General features: G+C 44.5%; 1 protein-coding gene and 1 pseudogene across 3 annotated transcripts in view; both read left to right on the top strand.

The window, feature by feature from the left end:
• The window catches only part of LOC126428092 (aminopeptidase N-like), a 332,543-nt gene that overhangs the window by 111,140 nt on the left and 208,846 nt on the right, over positions 1–12,557 (top strand). For all 3 annotated transcript variants that reach the window (XM_050089984.1, XM_050089983.1, XM_050089982.1), the window contains exon 2: positions 9,634–9,899. In XM_050089984.1, coding sequence (XP_049945941.1) covers positions 9,735–9,899 — 165 coding nt within the window. In that variant the 5' untranslated portion in view covers positions 9,634–9,734. The remainder of the gene's footprint in view (positions 1–9,633; positions 9,900–12,557) is intronic.
• Positions 3,572–3,689, top strand: LOC126428605 (5S ribosomal RNA; annotated as a pseudogene).

Raw genomic sequence — 12,557 nt, 5'->3', positions numbered from 1 at the left:
TCTTTGGAATTCTTCCCTCATCCATTCTCTTCATGTGTCCATACCACTGCAGTCTTGATTTTTCTATCCTGTCCTGTACTGGTTCCTCCTTTAGTCTTTCCCTCACATACACATTTCGCAATCTGTCTCGTCTTGTTACACTCAACCTGCTCCTCTGGAACTTCATTTCACTAGCTTGTATTCTACTTTTGTCGCTTTTGTGCATTACCCATGTCTCACTTCCGTATGCCAATATGGGGACAAAGTAGGTTCGGTATATAATTCCCTTGGATTTCTGTGGCACCTCCTTGCTCCAAATAAGCCCCCTAATGCATTTGAAGAACTGCCCTGCTTTTCTGCACCTTTCATTTATTTCCATTGCGTTTCCCCCCTTACTTTCAATCATGCTTCCCAGGTACTTGAAGTTCTCTACCACTTGTAGTTTTTCCCCTCCACAAGTTATATCCACATTTGGCCTATTCTTCTTCCTTGTTGTGACAATTATTTCACTTTTCTTTGCAGAGAAATGCATTCCATATTGTGCTGCCGTTGCCTCCCATACATCTAACTGCTCTTGCACCTCCTTCTCGCAATTTCCCCATAACATCAGGTCATCGGCAAAAAGCACTGCTTTCATTTTATGATCTCCAATTGCATCTGATACTTGCTGTAGGATTTCATCCATAACAATAATAAACAATAAAGGCGAAAGTGCACTTCCCTGTCGCAGCCCATTTTCCAACTTGAACCATGCAGTACGTTCCCTCCCCACTTTCACACAACTCTCACTTCCCTCATACATTTTTCTGACTTTTCTGGAACAATAGATACTCAAAAACGACTTTGCGGGTATGAATGTAAAGCAAGGGCTCCTGAAAGTAAATACGCGGTGTTCAAAAGTCTCTCTGCAGTGCCGTATGCCGCAGTGAATATACCGAAATGAAACTCAGTGAAATACAAGTTATTAATTTATTGAATACTCATTTTTACTTACAAATTTTCACATTAAATGTTGTAAGTGTGCCCCCCCCCCCTCGTTGTTGAATACACAATTCAATTCGTCTAATCATGTTTCCAAACACAAGCTTCTGTAACAGAAGCAGTGAAAGTGGATATTGCAGTTTTCAGTTCATCGATGGATTTTGGGCGGTTTTTATAGACAGTTGCTATCGCTGCACCCCCGAAGAGGAAGTCAGGTGGTGATAGGTCAGGCGATCGTGGAGGCCAAAGTCCCTGTGAAATTATGCGATCACCAAAAACATCAGCAAGCAGTGACATTGAAACGCGAGCTGTATGCGCGGTTCCACCGCCTTGTTGAAAATAACCGTTCAGTATTTCACTTACACAAGTTCTCCTATTAATGGGTACAGAATATCACTGCAGTATCGCTGTGCGTTTATTGTTTCGTTGAGAAATATGGGACCCACAAACCGACTTCTAGAAATTGCAATTCAAACTCATGTTTTCACAGAATGATGTGGTTCCTCATGAATACACAATGGATTTACAGTACTCCACATACGAGAGTTTTGGGAATTCATGTACCCGGATAAATGACACCACGCCTCATCAGTGAAAAACATTTCATTAAGGATATCCCTTAAATTTTGTTGAACGAAATTTTTGAACCATTAACAATAATGCAGTCTCTTGCCATGATCAGTATTTTTCAGTTCTTGCACGACTGTCAATGTGTATGGGAAAAGTTCTAACTTTTTCCTTAAAGCTGTGTGGGCCGTTCCGGCACTAACATCGATTTCCTGGGCGAGTTTTCTTATTGACTTGTTCGGACTCATGGACATTTTTCCGGAAATATCCGGTATTTTATCCTCAGACAAAACGCTAGCACGAACACTTCTCGGTGCATCTGTCACTGAACCCATACTTCGAAATTTGTTAGTCAAATCTCACAATGTATCGGGATGTGGGAGTGTTGTCTACGGGAAAACTGATTTAAATGTGTGACGAACTGAAACTATGTATTTACCGCCAGCTTTGAACACTTGTTCGACTAAAAACACACGTCCTTCAGTGGTTGCAATTTTAGCAGTGACAGAAACGAAACAAAGGAACAAAGGAACTAAAACGTTCACGACAACACGTGACGACACACACCAACGATACTACTGACGCTGGCTGAGATAAACGAAACAGTGGAATGTTGGGAGAGCCCACTTGAAGGGAAGTAACCCAGGCTGGCGAACAATCATACAGCACTGCGGAGGGACTTTTTTAACACCCCGTACTGTGAGACATTCTAAAATCCAATCAAATATTATTTTCGACATAAACTTACGTTTTTTTAATTGATGTCCCGTATTATTTCTTACGTAATCAGTAACATAAAAAATAAATAAAAAACAATGGCGTTCGCTGGATCGCAAGATGTCAGTGACTTTCCGAGAAATTGCAAAGCAAAGTTGGCGTTTGCAATGAATGAAATGGTCCACTATTTCACATCCCGAGAGGGAAGCGTGAACCCCATGTCGCCCGTAATCGCGACTACTACGACGCGCAAGCGCTGTTCTCATTTTTCTTTATTTCTTTACTCGAAACAATACAGACGTCCTGTCATCCTGTCACACACACTGAAAAATAAGGAGACATTACTCGTTCGTGCTTTATTGATCTTTATTTTACAATAATGGTGACGACATACCGGATATCACTTGTCAGGGTAAACATAATTCATAGCTGAGCAAGGATCTAATAGGGGCTAAATGCTAGTTGTACGTAGTTGAACAGCAGTTACATAATGGTACATGGTAGGTACAGGACATGTCACTCAACATTATTGATGATTAGGTTAGACTTGAGTTTTTGCACAAAAATGCGCAGTAGTACCTACGAAACAAACTTACGTTTCCTCAGAAACACACCAAATGTACGCCGGTGTACAATCACATTTCTCACAATAGAAACGCTACAACGTATGTTCGAAGAGATCGCCATTTGCAAGGTAATACCGCTGTGCGTGCTCCAACAATGTTCGGCTCATTGTTGTCTCTGTTTCTAGTGTTACTGCGGCACATGCGGCGGTAATACGAGGTTTCATGTTGTCCATTGTTATTTGAAGCTTGTGGTACACCACATTTTTCACAGGTCCCTAGACAAAAAAGTTTCATGGGGATGAAATCCCACGACCACGCTGGAAATCTCTGAACAGAACTGCCCCGTCCTATCCATCGGTTTAGGAATTGTTGGTTAGCGCACTGACCGGTGTTGTTCCGCAGTGTGTTCGTAGTTAAATAACACTTCCCAGAGGGTAATCGATATGTACGTATCAAAGTTTGTGACACGAAACTCAATTATTACCTTTTGCCCTCGTGACATCGGTGAAAGTAAGATTACGCACGTTAATCACATCACGATTATGAGCAACGTGCAGTTAACACGCTTGCATCCCGAGATGTGCAATAGCTGCGTGTTTAGTTTTATTTCAACCGTCAACTTCGCTTCTCGGGATGTAACTGACGTTTTGCTATGCAACCAACGCCATTTACTTTATTGAATGTATTAGAAATAATGCGGGGTATCCATTTAAAAAGAGGGTTGTGCTGAAAATAATATTTGCTTACGTTTTAGAATGTCTGGCAACGGTCTTGCCGCAGTGGATACACCGGTTCCCGTCAGATCACCGAAGTTAAGCGCTGTCGGGCGTGGCAAGCACTTGGATGGGTGACCATCCGGGCAGTCATGCGCTGTTGTCATTTTTCGGGGTGCGAGGAGCTACTCGACCGCATAGTAGCGGCTCCGGTCAAAGAAAATCATCACAACGACGGGGAGAGCGGCGTGCTGACCACACGTTCCTGCTATCTGCATCCTCAGTGAGGGCGACACGGCGGTCGAATGGTCCCGATGGGCCACTTCTGGCACGAAGGCGGAGTGCTTTTTAGAATGTCTCATTGTATTTACTTTCATGAGCCACTGACTTAATCCATACCCGAGAAAGTCGTTTTTGAGTATCTATCCTTCCAGAGATTCCTGCGCTGAAACGGAGCACTCTGTATACTCCTCAAAAGAATTATGGAACATAAGTCAGGGCGTCTGCCATACTCCATTGAGCAATAATTGAGGACTGGATATGTAAGCAAACAATACCTTTATTCTTCACATATTAAGTTACAACAAAACAGCATTACATTCTCGATCGTTGACATAAAAAGAACTGAAATGTCCAACAGGTTTCGGTTACAAAGTGGAAATAATAATTCATTCTGTCATCCTGAGTCCTTTTCATGGGATTAACAGTGTTTCACTAACGTGTAAGCCCTCACTGAACGTTTATCACTGCCTGACACGTACGTGGCATGCTATGCATTAGTCTACAGAGGTCATGCTGTGGTATTCAAATCCTTCGATGAGAGTTCTGAGAGTCTATGGTGGAACAGGGCGACCTTGAACACGTCTGTCAGCCATGTCTCACATGTGCACGATGGGGTTTAGGTTCCGTAACTTCGATGTCGAGGCTTCGCAACGCATTCCTGCTGACGCCCGCCAAATAGGCCTTGGAATTAGAAGGAATGCATAGCATGCAGCAGCCAGCACGTGGATTAACAGGATCTGTTTCATGTACTGCGTGGCGGTAAGGCGACTGTGGACAAGATCTGTATGGCTGTCATCACTGAAGCCTTCTCACATCACGTCACAGGACCTTAGAAATCTGTCGGTTTTCTGGACAACATTGGCAAATACCGCTTAGTACTCTGGACTCATCTGTGAACAACTGCTTTCGCCTGTGGCGAAGCTGCCAGGTGACATGAGAACTGCAGATCTGAAAGCGAGCTGATGGGTGTTGTCTTGTCTACTCGAACCGCACATCTGGGTAGTACAGTCCTTACTCGTGACTTGTTCATTAAAGTCTGATAGAACACAGCGGCTCCAATGCTCTGGCGGTACCCGTACGACGTCGCAACGTTGAGGTGGCTAGATATCGGTCTTCACCTTAGGATGTAATACGTCGGCAACCTTGCCGAACTCGCCTTGTCTATTGACTGTAGCGTGCCCACAACCTATGGATGACACATGGAGAGGCAACGGCATCTGCAGCTACACGACCAAAGATCTATTCCTGCAAGTCCGGCCTTCCAAATTGCTCTCTGTTAAGATGTCGCATTGCATGTACCTGGTTGGAAAACAACAAATCATAACTGCCGTCCGTGTACCTAACTAGAAAACATTTGGTCACAGGTAATCACTTTCTTCTCAGGGGTCACCTTATACTGTAATGCATAACACAGACAATAGATGGCGAATGATTTTTATTGTTGTCTGAAGCTTTTCACGGATGATGGTAGAAAATTGTGGCAAAGTGTAGGGGGGCCTGGATATGACCTATGCTTGCAGCAGGAAGTGGCAATTGACCCTCAGCATAAAAAAATGTAACCTATTGGCGAATAGATCGATAGAAAGACCCTTCATTGTATGATTCCACAATTCCAGGAAAATCATTAGAAGCAGTTAATCTTTTATGTAGGTCAGGAACAGCAGAGGGCAATGGGGAACGACAGGTAGTACAGGATTATTGTAAATGATTGACCCATTTTAAAAAATTCGTATGTATTAAGTACAAATTCAAAATGAACAAGCTTTATACCAATGAAAAGAGGAAGTTCCAAAGTTTTTGATGGGCGGGCGGTGATGGTTTCAGATGCGGCCCGTAGAGTTCGCGCGGCAGTAGGGCCGTCATTCCGTTTCACTGTCAGTCGTGAGTGAGATGGCGACTGTGGAGAACAAGGTTTTCTGCGTTCGTGAAATCGCGAAAAGTTAGACGAAAATTGCAGTGCAGCGGGCATTTCGTACCAAATTCGGTATTCAACCACCAACTCGGAAAAGCGTTAGCCGTTGGTTTAAACAATTTGAACAGACTGGGAGTGTTTGCAAAGGAAAAAGCACGGCCTACCCCATGTGTTGCAGGATGATGTGCGACGGATTCAACGAAGTTTTGTGCGCAGTCTCAGTAGACCTACCAACAGAACCAGTCGAGAACTCGGAATACTCCAACCAAACGTAGGGAAAGTTGTGAGACGGCGTTTGCTGTACAAGCCCTACCGATTACAATTTGAGCACGCTCTCAACCCCAGTGACACAGAGAAGCGTCTCGTTGTTGGTAATTCTTCCGGGTTATACGGCCGTAGTCCATGGAATTCTTCTATTCCTAACGCTTCGTCCAGTACTACGTTGGACATCCTCAGAGGTATGGCTGGTCTTGCTGAGTCCTGCCGACTCAGGACTGAGCAGGACCAGCCACACCTCAGAGGATGTCCAACGTAGTATTGGACGAAACGTTAGGAAGAGGAATACCATGGACCACGGCCATATAACCCGGAAGAATTATCAACAACAGTACCATCCGGTCGTGAAGGCCTTCATTGTACAGGGTGTTTCAAAAATGACCGGTATATTTGAAACGGCAATAAAAACTAAACGAGCAGCGATAGAAATACACCGTTTGTTGCAATATGCTTGGGACAACAGTACATTTTCAGGCAGACAAACTTTCGAAATTACAGTAGTTACAATTTTCAACAACAGATGGCGCTGCGGTCTGGGAAACTCTATAGTACGATATTTTCCACATATCCACCATGCGTAGCAATAATATGGCGTAGTCTCTGAATGAAATTACCCGAAACCTTTGACAACGTGTCTGGCGGAATGGCTTCACATGCAGATGAGATGTACTGCTTCAGCTGTTCAATTGTTTCTGGATTCTGGCGGTACACCTTGTCTTTCAAGTGTCCCCACAGAAAGAAGTCACAGGGGTTCATGTCTGGCGAATAGGGAGGCCAATCCACGCCGCCTCCTGTATGTTTCGGATAGCCCAAAGCAATCACACGATCATCGAAATATTCATTCAGGAAATTAAAGACGTCGGCCGTACGATGTGGCCGGGCACCATCTTGCATAAACCACGAGGTGTTCGCAGTGTCGTCTAAGGCGGTTTGTACCGCCACAAATTCACGAAGAATGTCCAGATAGCGTGATACAGTAATCGTTTCGGATCTGAAAAATGGGCCAATGATTCCTTTGGAAGAAATTGCGGCCCAGACCAGTACTTTTTGAGGATGCAGAGACGATGGGACTGCAACATGGGGCTTTTCGGTTCCCCATATGCGCCAGTTCTGTTCATTGACGAAGCCGTCCAGGTAAAAATAAGCTTCGTCAGTAAACCAAATGCTGCCCACATGCATATCGCCGTCATCAATCCTGTGCACTATATCGTTAGCGAATGTTTCTCGTGCAGCAATGGTAGCGGCGCTGAGGGGTTGCCGCGTTTGAATTTTGTATGGATAGAGGTGTAAGCTCTGGCGCATGAGACGATACGTGGACGTTGGCGTCATTTGGACCGCAGCTGCAACACGGCGAACGGAAACCCGAGGCCGCTGTTGCATCACCTGCTGCACTAGCTGCGCGTTGCCCTCTGTGGTTGCCGTACGCGGTCGCCCTACCTTTCCAGCACGTTCATCCGTCACGTTCCCAGTCCGTTGAAATTTTTCAAACAGATCCTTTATTGTATCGCTTTTCGGTCCTTTGGTTACATTAAACCTCCGTTGAAAACTTCGTCTTGTTGCAACAACACTGTGTTCTAGGCGGTGGAATTCCAACACCAGAAAAATCCTCTGTTCTAAGGAATAAACCATGTTGTCTACAGCACACTTGCACGTTGTGAACAGCACACGCTTACAGCAGAAAGACGACGTACAGAATGGCGCACCCACAGACTGCGTTGTCTTCTATATCTTTCACATCACTTGCAGCGCCATCTGTTGTTGAAAATTGTAACTACTGTAATTTCGAAAGTTTGTCCGCCTGAAAATGTACTGTTGTCCCAAGCATATTGCAACAAACGGTGCATTTCTATCGCTGCTCGTTTAGTTTTTATTGCCGCTTCAAATATACCGGTCATTTTTGAAACACCCTGTATGATTAGAAGCGTCTCGCATTTTGTGGTTACGTGCTAGCAAAGATGGAGGATGACTCATTTCTACAGCTTATAATTTATAGCGATGAAACGACGTTCCACCTTAGTGAAAAGTCGGCAGACAATGTTCGCATATGGTATTTGGAAAATCCGCATACGCCATTGCAACACGAAAGAGACTCACCGAAGATCAACGTGTTCTGTGCCGTATCCTGTACAGATGTTTATGGACCATTTTTGTTTGCCGAAAGAACTGTAATGGGAATTACTTTCCTGGACATGTTGGAAAGTGGCTGTTCCAACAAGTAATGGAAGATTCCCAGGACTTCATTTTCCAGCAGGATGGAGCTCCGCCCCACAGGCATCGTCATGTACGAGGAGGATTTTCGAATGACTCCCTTCCTCAGCGATGGATCGGTCGCAGGGCTTCAGGATCTGGCTCTGCACTTCTGGCCACCTAGCTCTCATGACCTCACACCCTGCGACTATTTCTTATGGAGTTATGTGAAGGAAGCTGTTTACGTCCCGCCTCTACAAACCACTGTGAACGATCTGCGGAACCGAACCACTGCTGCCTTGCACTCACTAACAGCAGATAAGCTTTCGCGTGTGTGGGATCAGTTTGGCTACCGCGTCGATGTTTGCCGTGCAGCCAACAGTGACAGCATTGAACATTTATCACATTTCTAATTATTGAAACCTAATTAATTACAAATTGTCAAATTTATTAAATTGATATTAAACACTATGAAAATGAATTAAAATTTGTGCTGCGGCCGGGACTCGAACCTGGGTCTTCTTGCTTGCTAGGCAGAAATGCTAACCATTACACTTTTTTTATCTCATTTTGTTCTATATTGTTCGTTGAATTTGTTCGTGGCGGACGTCCGATAACATCCGTTCAGGATGTTCGTTGATCCGTTCACTCAGTTTTCTTATTACAGAGGGGAGCTAAACCCTCTGACCGAACACGCTGAGCTACCGTGCCAGCATACTGCGACAGCACAGTGGACAACATTGCTGCACGAACTACATAAGCTGAGTACCATCTCCGACACAAACTTGAATTCATTTTCCCTTGTATATTGTCACTACTGCCAGGGCTCTCCGATATTGGCAAGCACTCCACATCATTTGGACGTAATGGGTCGTCCTTGTACCATTGGTGATCTTATAGATTTTATAATTAAATGTCTCAGGGAAACAATTATAAGATCTATAAGATCACCAGTGGTACAAGACCAACCATTACGTCCAAATGCTGGGGTGCTTGCCGATATCGGAGAGCCCTGGCAGTAGTGACAATATATAAGGGAAAATGAATTGAAGTTTGTGTTGGGGAGGGCACTCAGCTTAGATAGTTCGTGCAGCAATGTTGACCATTGTGCTGTGGTAGTGTAATGGTTAGCATTTCTTCCTAGCAATAATGAAAATGCTTTGAAACTTCCTCTTTTCATTGGTATGAACCTTCTTCATTTTGGATTTGTACTTGAATAAATACGAAATTTTGAAAATGGATCCATCATTTGGAATATTTCCTGTACTTCTGTTTTACTCAGGATCTTTCCGCCAGATACTACGAACTGTGTGATCCTTGTGAGACGAATCCAGTCGCACATGTGTGATGATACTCCAACAGGTGCGCAGTTTCATTAGAAGACGCTTGTGAGGACCTATGTCAAAAACCTTCAGGATATCTAAAAGTACGCTGTCGACGTGGCGTGTTGCAGGCAGCAGCGCGGGCCCGTCGTCCGCTCACAAGAGCCGCGAGTCGCGGCCGCCGGCCTCTTCGCCTTCGGCCGCCCCCGCCGCCGCCGCCCCCGCAGCCGCGATGCCGCTGTCGACGAGCCGCGACGAGTTCCTGCACGCGGACGCCATCGAGTACGGCCGCAAGGGCGGCTGCTTCGTCTCGACGGGCCGCGCCCTCGCCTTCGTCTTCGCCGCCGTCCTGTTCGCAGCGCTTGTCGGCGTCCTCGTCTACTACTTCGGCGTTGCGGTACGTCACTCAATATATAAATAAATAAATTTCAAACCAATCTCAGTTTGCTGAACATGGCAGTGTAGCCAAACTTTTTTCTTTAAAGCAGGTGGGTTTTATTCGGGATGTGTCTATATTAACCTCTTATCATATGTATTATTTACGATATGATGGTTCTTTTTCAACTAATTTTTTTATTGCCAAAAAGAAATATTCAGTGAAGCACAATAATGGCAGTAACAACGAAATTATTTTTTAGGTGCTTAACAATGGACATTTTCATCTCTAAATAGCCCCTGGTTTAAAATCACGAGTATACTCGTGATAGGATTAACCTTTTTTTTTTTTCTTCTTAAAATTACAGTAATTCTGTGCATCGAAGCACTAAAAGTGAACAGCAACACTAACCATTAAAATTTAGAGCCGTTGTGGCTGTGTGAAATACCCTGAAGGAAGGATGAATACAGAAAGCTACACCACAGTCTTTACACGTGTACCTTGATTCCCTCCGTGCCTTCCTCGCTGTGGCATCACCCACACTACCGCACATCCTACACGCTCTTGTTGGAGTCTGCTTCTTCTCGGTCGGAGGAATCGTAGATGGAAAATGACGTCCAACAAGTCGTGTTGGGGTTGATTTTGCCAATGGACGGCACGCTGCTTTGGGTCAGCGTTCCTCCCCCTAATGTTTGGCAATGAGCTGTTCAGCGAAAGTCAAGGGCAGTGAGCTTTCATACATGTTTTTTATATAGCACAAAGGCATTTCATTCTGCTAATTCCAATAGATGAAAAAATATCTTCTTGTAATACTTTTTACCCCTCTTGCGTCGCAATAGATTGTTTGCAATGTGCTGATCAACTTTATTCACATCCCCATTGTGTCATTATAAGCTAATACAGCCACTGGTTTGGCAATGTATTTGTTTGTTACTTTCCGTGTTTTTATTTCTGCATTCTGGATAGTGGACAGCATGCAGACGTCTCTCTTATCTTTCCATTTCAGTGCAGTCAATTTACCTCGCTGGAATGCTGCCACCTCCCCTTTTCATCAGTTTCTTGGTCCGGAAAGAAGGCGGCATTTCTTCTCTTGTAGGACGCACGGTGCCATACATATCTGTTCTTTCTGTTAGCAGAAGGTCAGCAAGCTGGGGAGAACCATAATAATTATCTAGAGTCAAGCAGTATCTTGCATTAGTGTCATTAGTGTCATTACAATTTGTGACGACATTGGCAGATCCTTGTATTCTTCCTCAAATGTAGTGCCCTTGCCAACGTAAATAATTAGGGACGAAACATATCCAGTCTGTGACTCACACAACATGAATGTTTTTACGCCAAACCTAGCTCTCTTGAGCGGCAAATACTGGATCCATCCCAGTCGCCCGTTATATAACAGCAGGCTTTCATCTACGGTGACATGTCTTTCTGGAACACAGCTGTTTCTAAATTTACCTGACAGGTAGCTCACAATAGGCCATACTTGATTCAGTTTGAGTTGTGGATGGCTTTCTGAGCCATAGGTTGCGTTGTCCGAAAAATGTAAGTCCTTCTTCAAATAGACAAACCTCTTGAATGGTAGAACCTCTCTAAAAATTGGTGTGGCTAATGTAGCGCATTTTGTCCAGTACATCTGATATGTGGGTTTTTTCACAATGCTTTGTAACAATATTACAGCAACAAATTTGTACATCTTATCAATTGTTGTTGGCTTCCATGCCGGGACGTTTGTTTGTGTTGCATATTTGTTGGTCTCGGTAACCAAAATTTGCATCAGTGAACTGTCTAAAATAATGCAAGACATCTTCAATACAGGTTTCACAATTAATTTCAGGTTTACGCGTAAAAGGAAAACGTGGTGGAGCAGGTGGCAGTGTCTTAGATGGATCTGTCTCGTACCATACTCTGGCGCTTGCAATGTCACACTCAGAAGAAACTGATTCATCACTTCCTTCGTCCGAACTCTCTTCATAGCTATCTTCAGACCTCTGAGACCCACTAAATTCAATATCAAACTCATCTTCACTCTCCATTTTCATAAAACGTGAGGAAATAACAGGCAGACTGCAAGAACAGATTGTAGAGTGACCGCTAGTACAAGTGCCTGATTCAGAGACATCTCTTGCCAGAAATATACACTTCAGAGTAACACACCACAGTGGCATCTACCGAAAATATCAAGGAACTGCCAAAACACGAGATAGAACGAGTAAATTGGGCCTTTTAAAACGTGTGCCAGTCGGAAATGATAAGACCGAGTATACTTAGCGTTTTATTATTTCGTCAGAATTAAAAAAAAAGAGTATACTCGGGATTTTATGTTAAGCAGCTAAGTATAAATAGCTCTAAAATGGATTAAAAACTAGGCTCTCCAAATCCTTGAACGCCATGCGCTCCGCCTTGCCTTCCGTATCCGCCTTCCTTCCCCCACACGGCTCCTGTATGAACTGATCCCCTTCCCCCACCTCCTCTTGTTCCTCCAACATCTCTGCATCCTTTACATTGTTCGCAGGCTTGATCCCCCCCACCCTCTGGTTTCCTCCTTCCTCTCCACCCCCCGCCAGTTGCCGCGCCTCTATCGCTGTATCCCTCCCTCTCTCCACCTCCACACCCTCCATCTCCTTCATCAGGGCAATTTCCAACGCCTCCCCCTCCCGGATGACGAACTTCGCCGTGACA

The sequence above is a fragment of the Schistocerca serialis genome, chromosome 12, assembly GCF_023864345.2.
Source record: "Schistocerca serialis cubense isolate TAMUIC-IGC-003099 chromosome 12, iqSchSeri2.2, whole genome shotgun sequence".
Classification (NCBI taxonomy): Eukaryota; Metazoa; Arthropoda; class Insecta; order Orthoptera; family Acrididae; genus Schistocerca; species Schistocerca serialis.
This window is presented reverse-complemented; position numbering and strand designations above follow the sequence as displayed.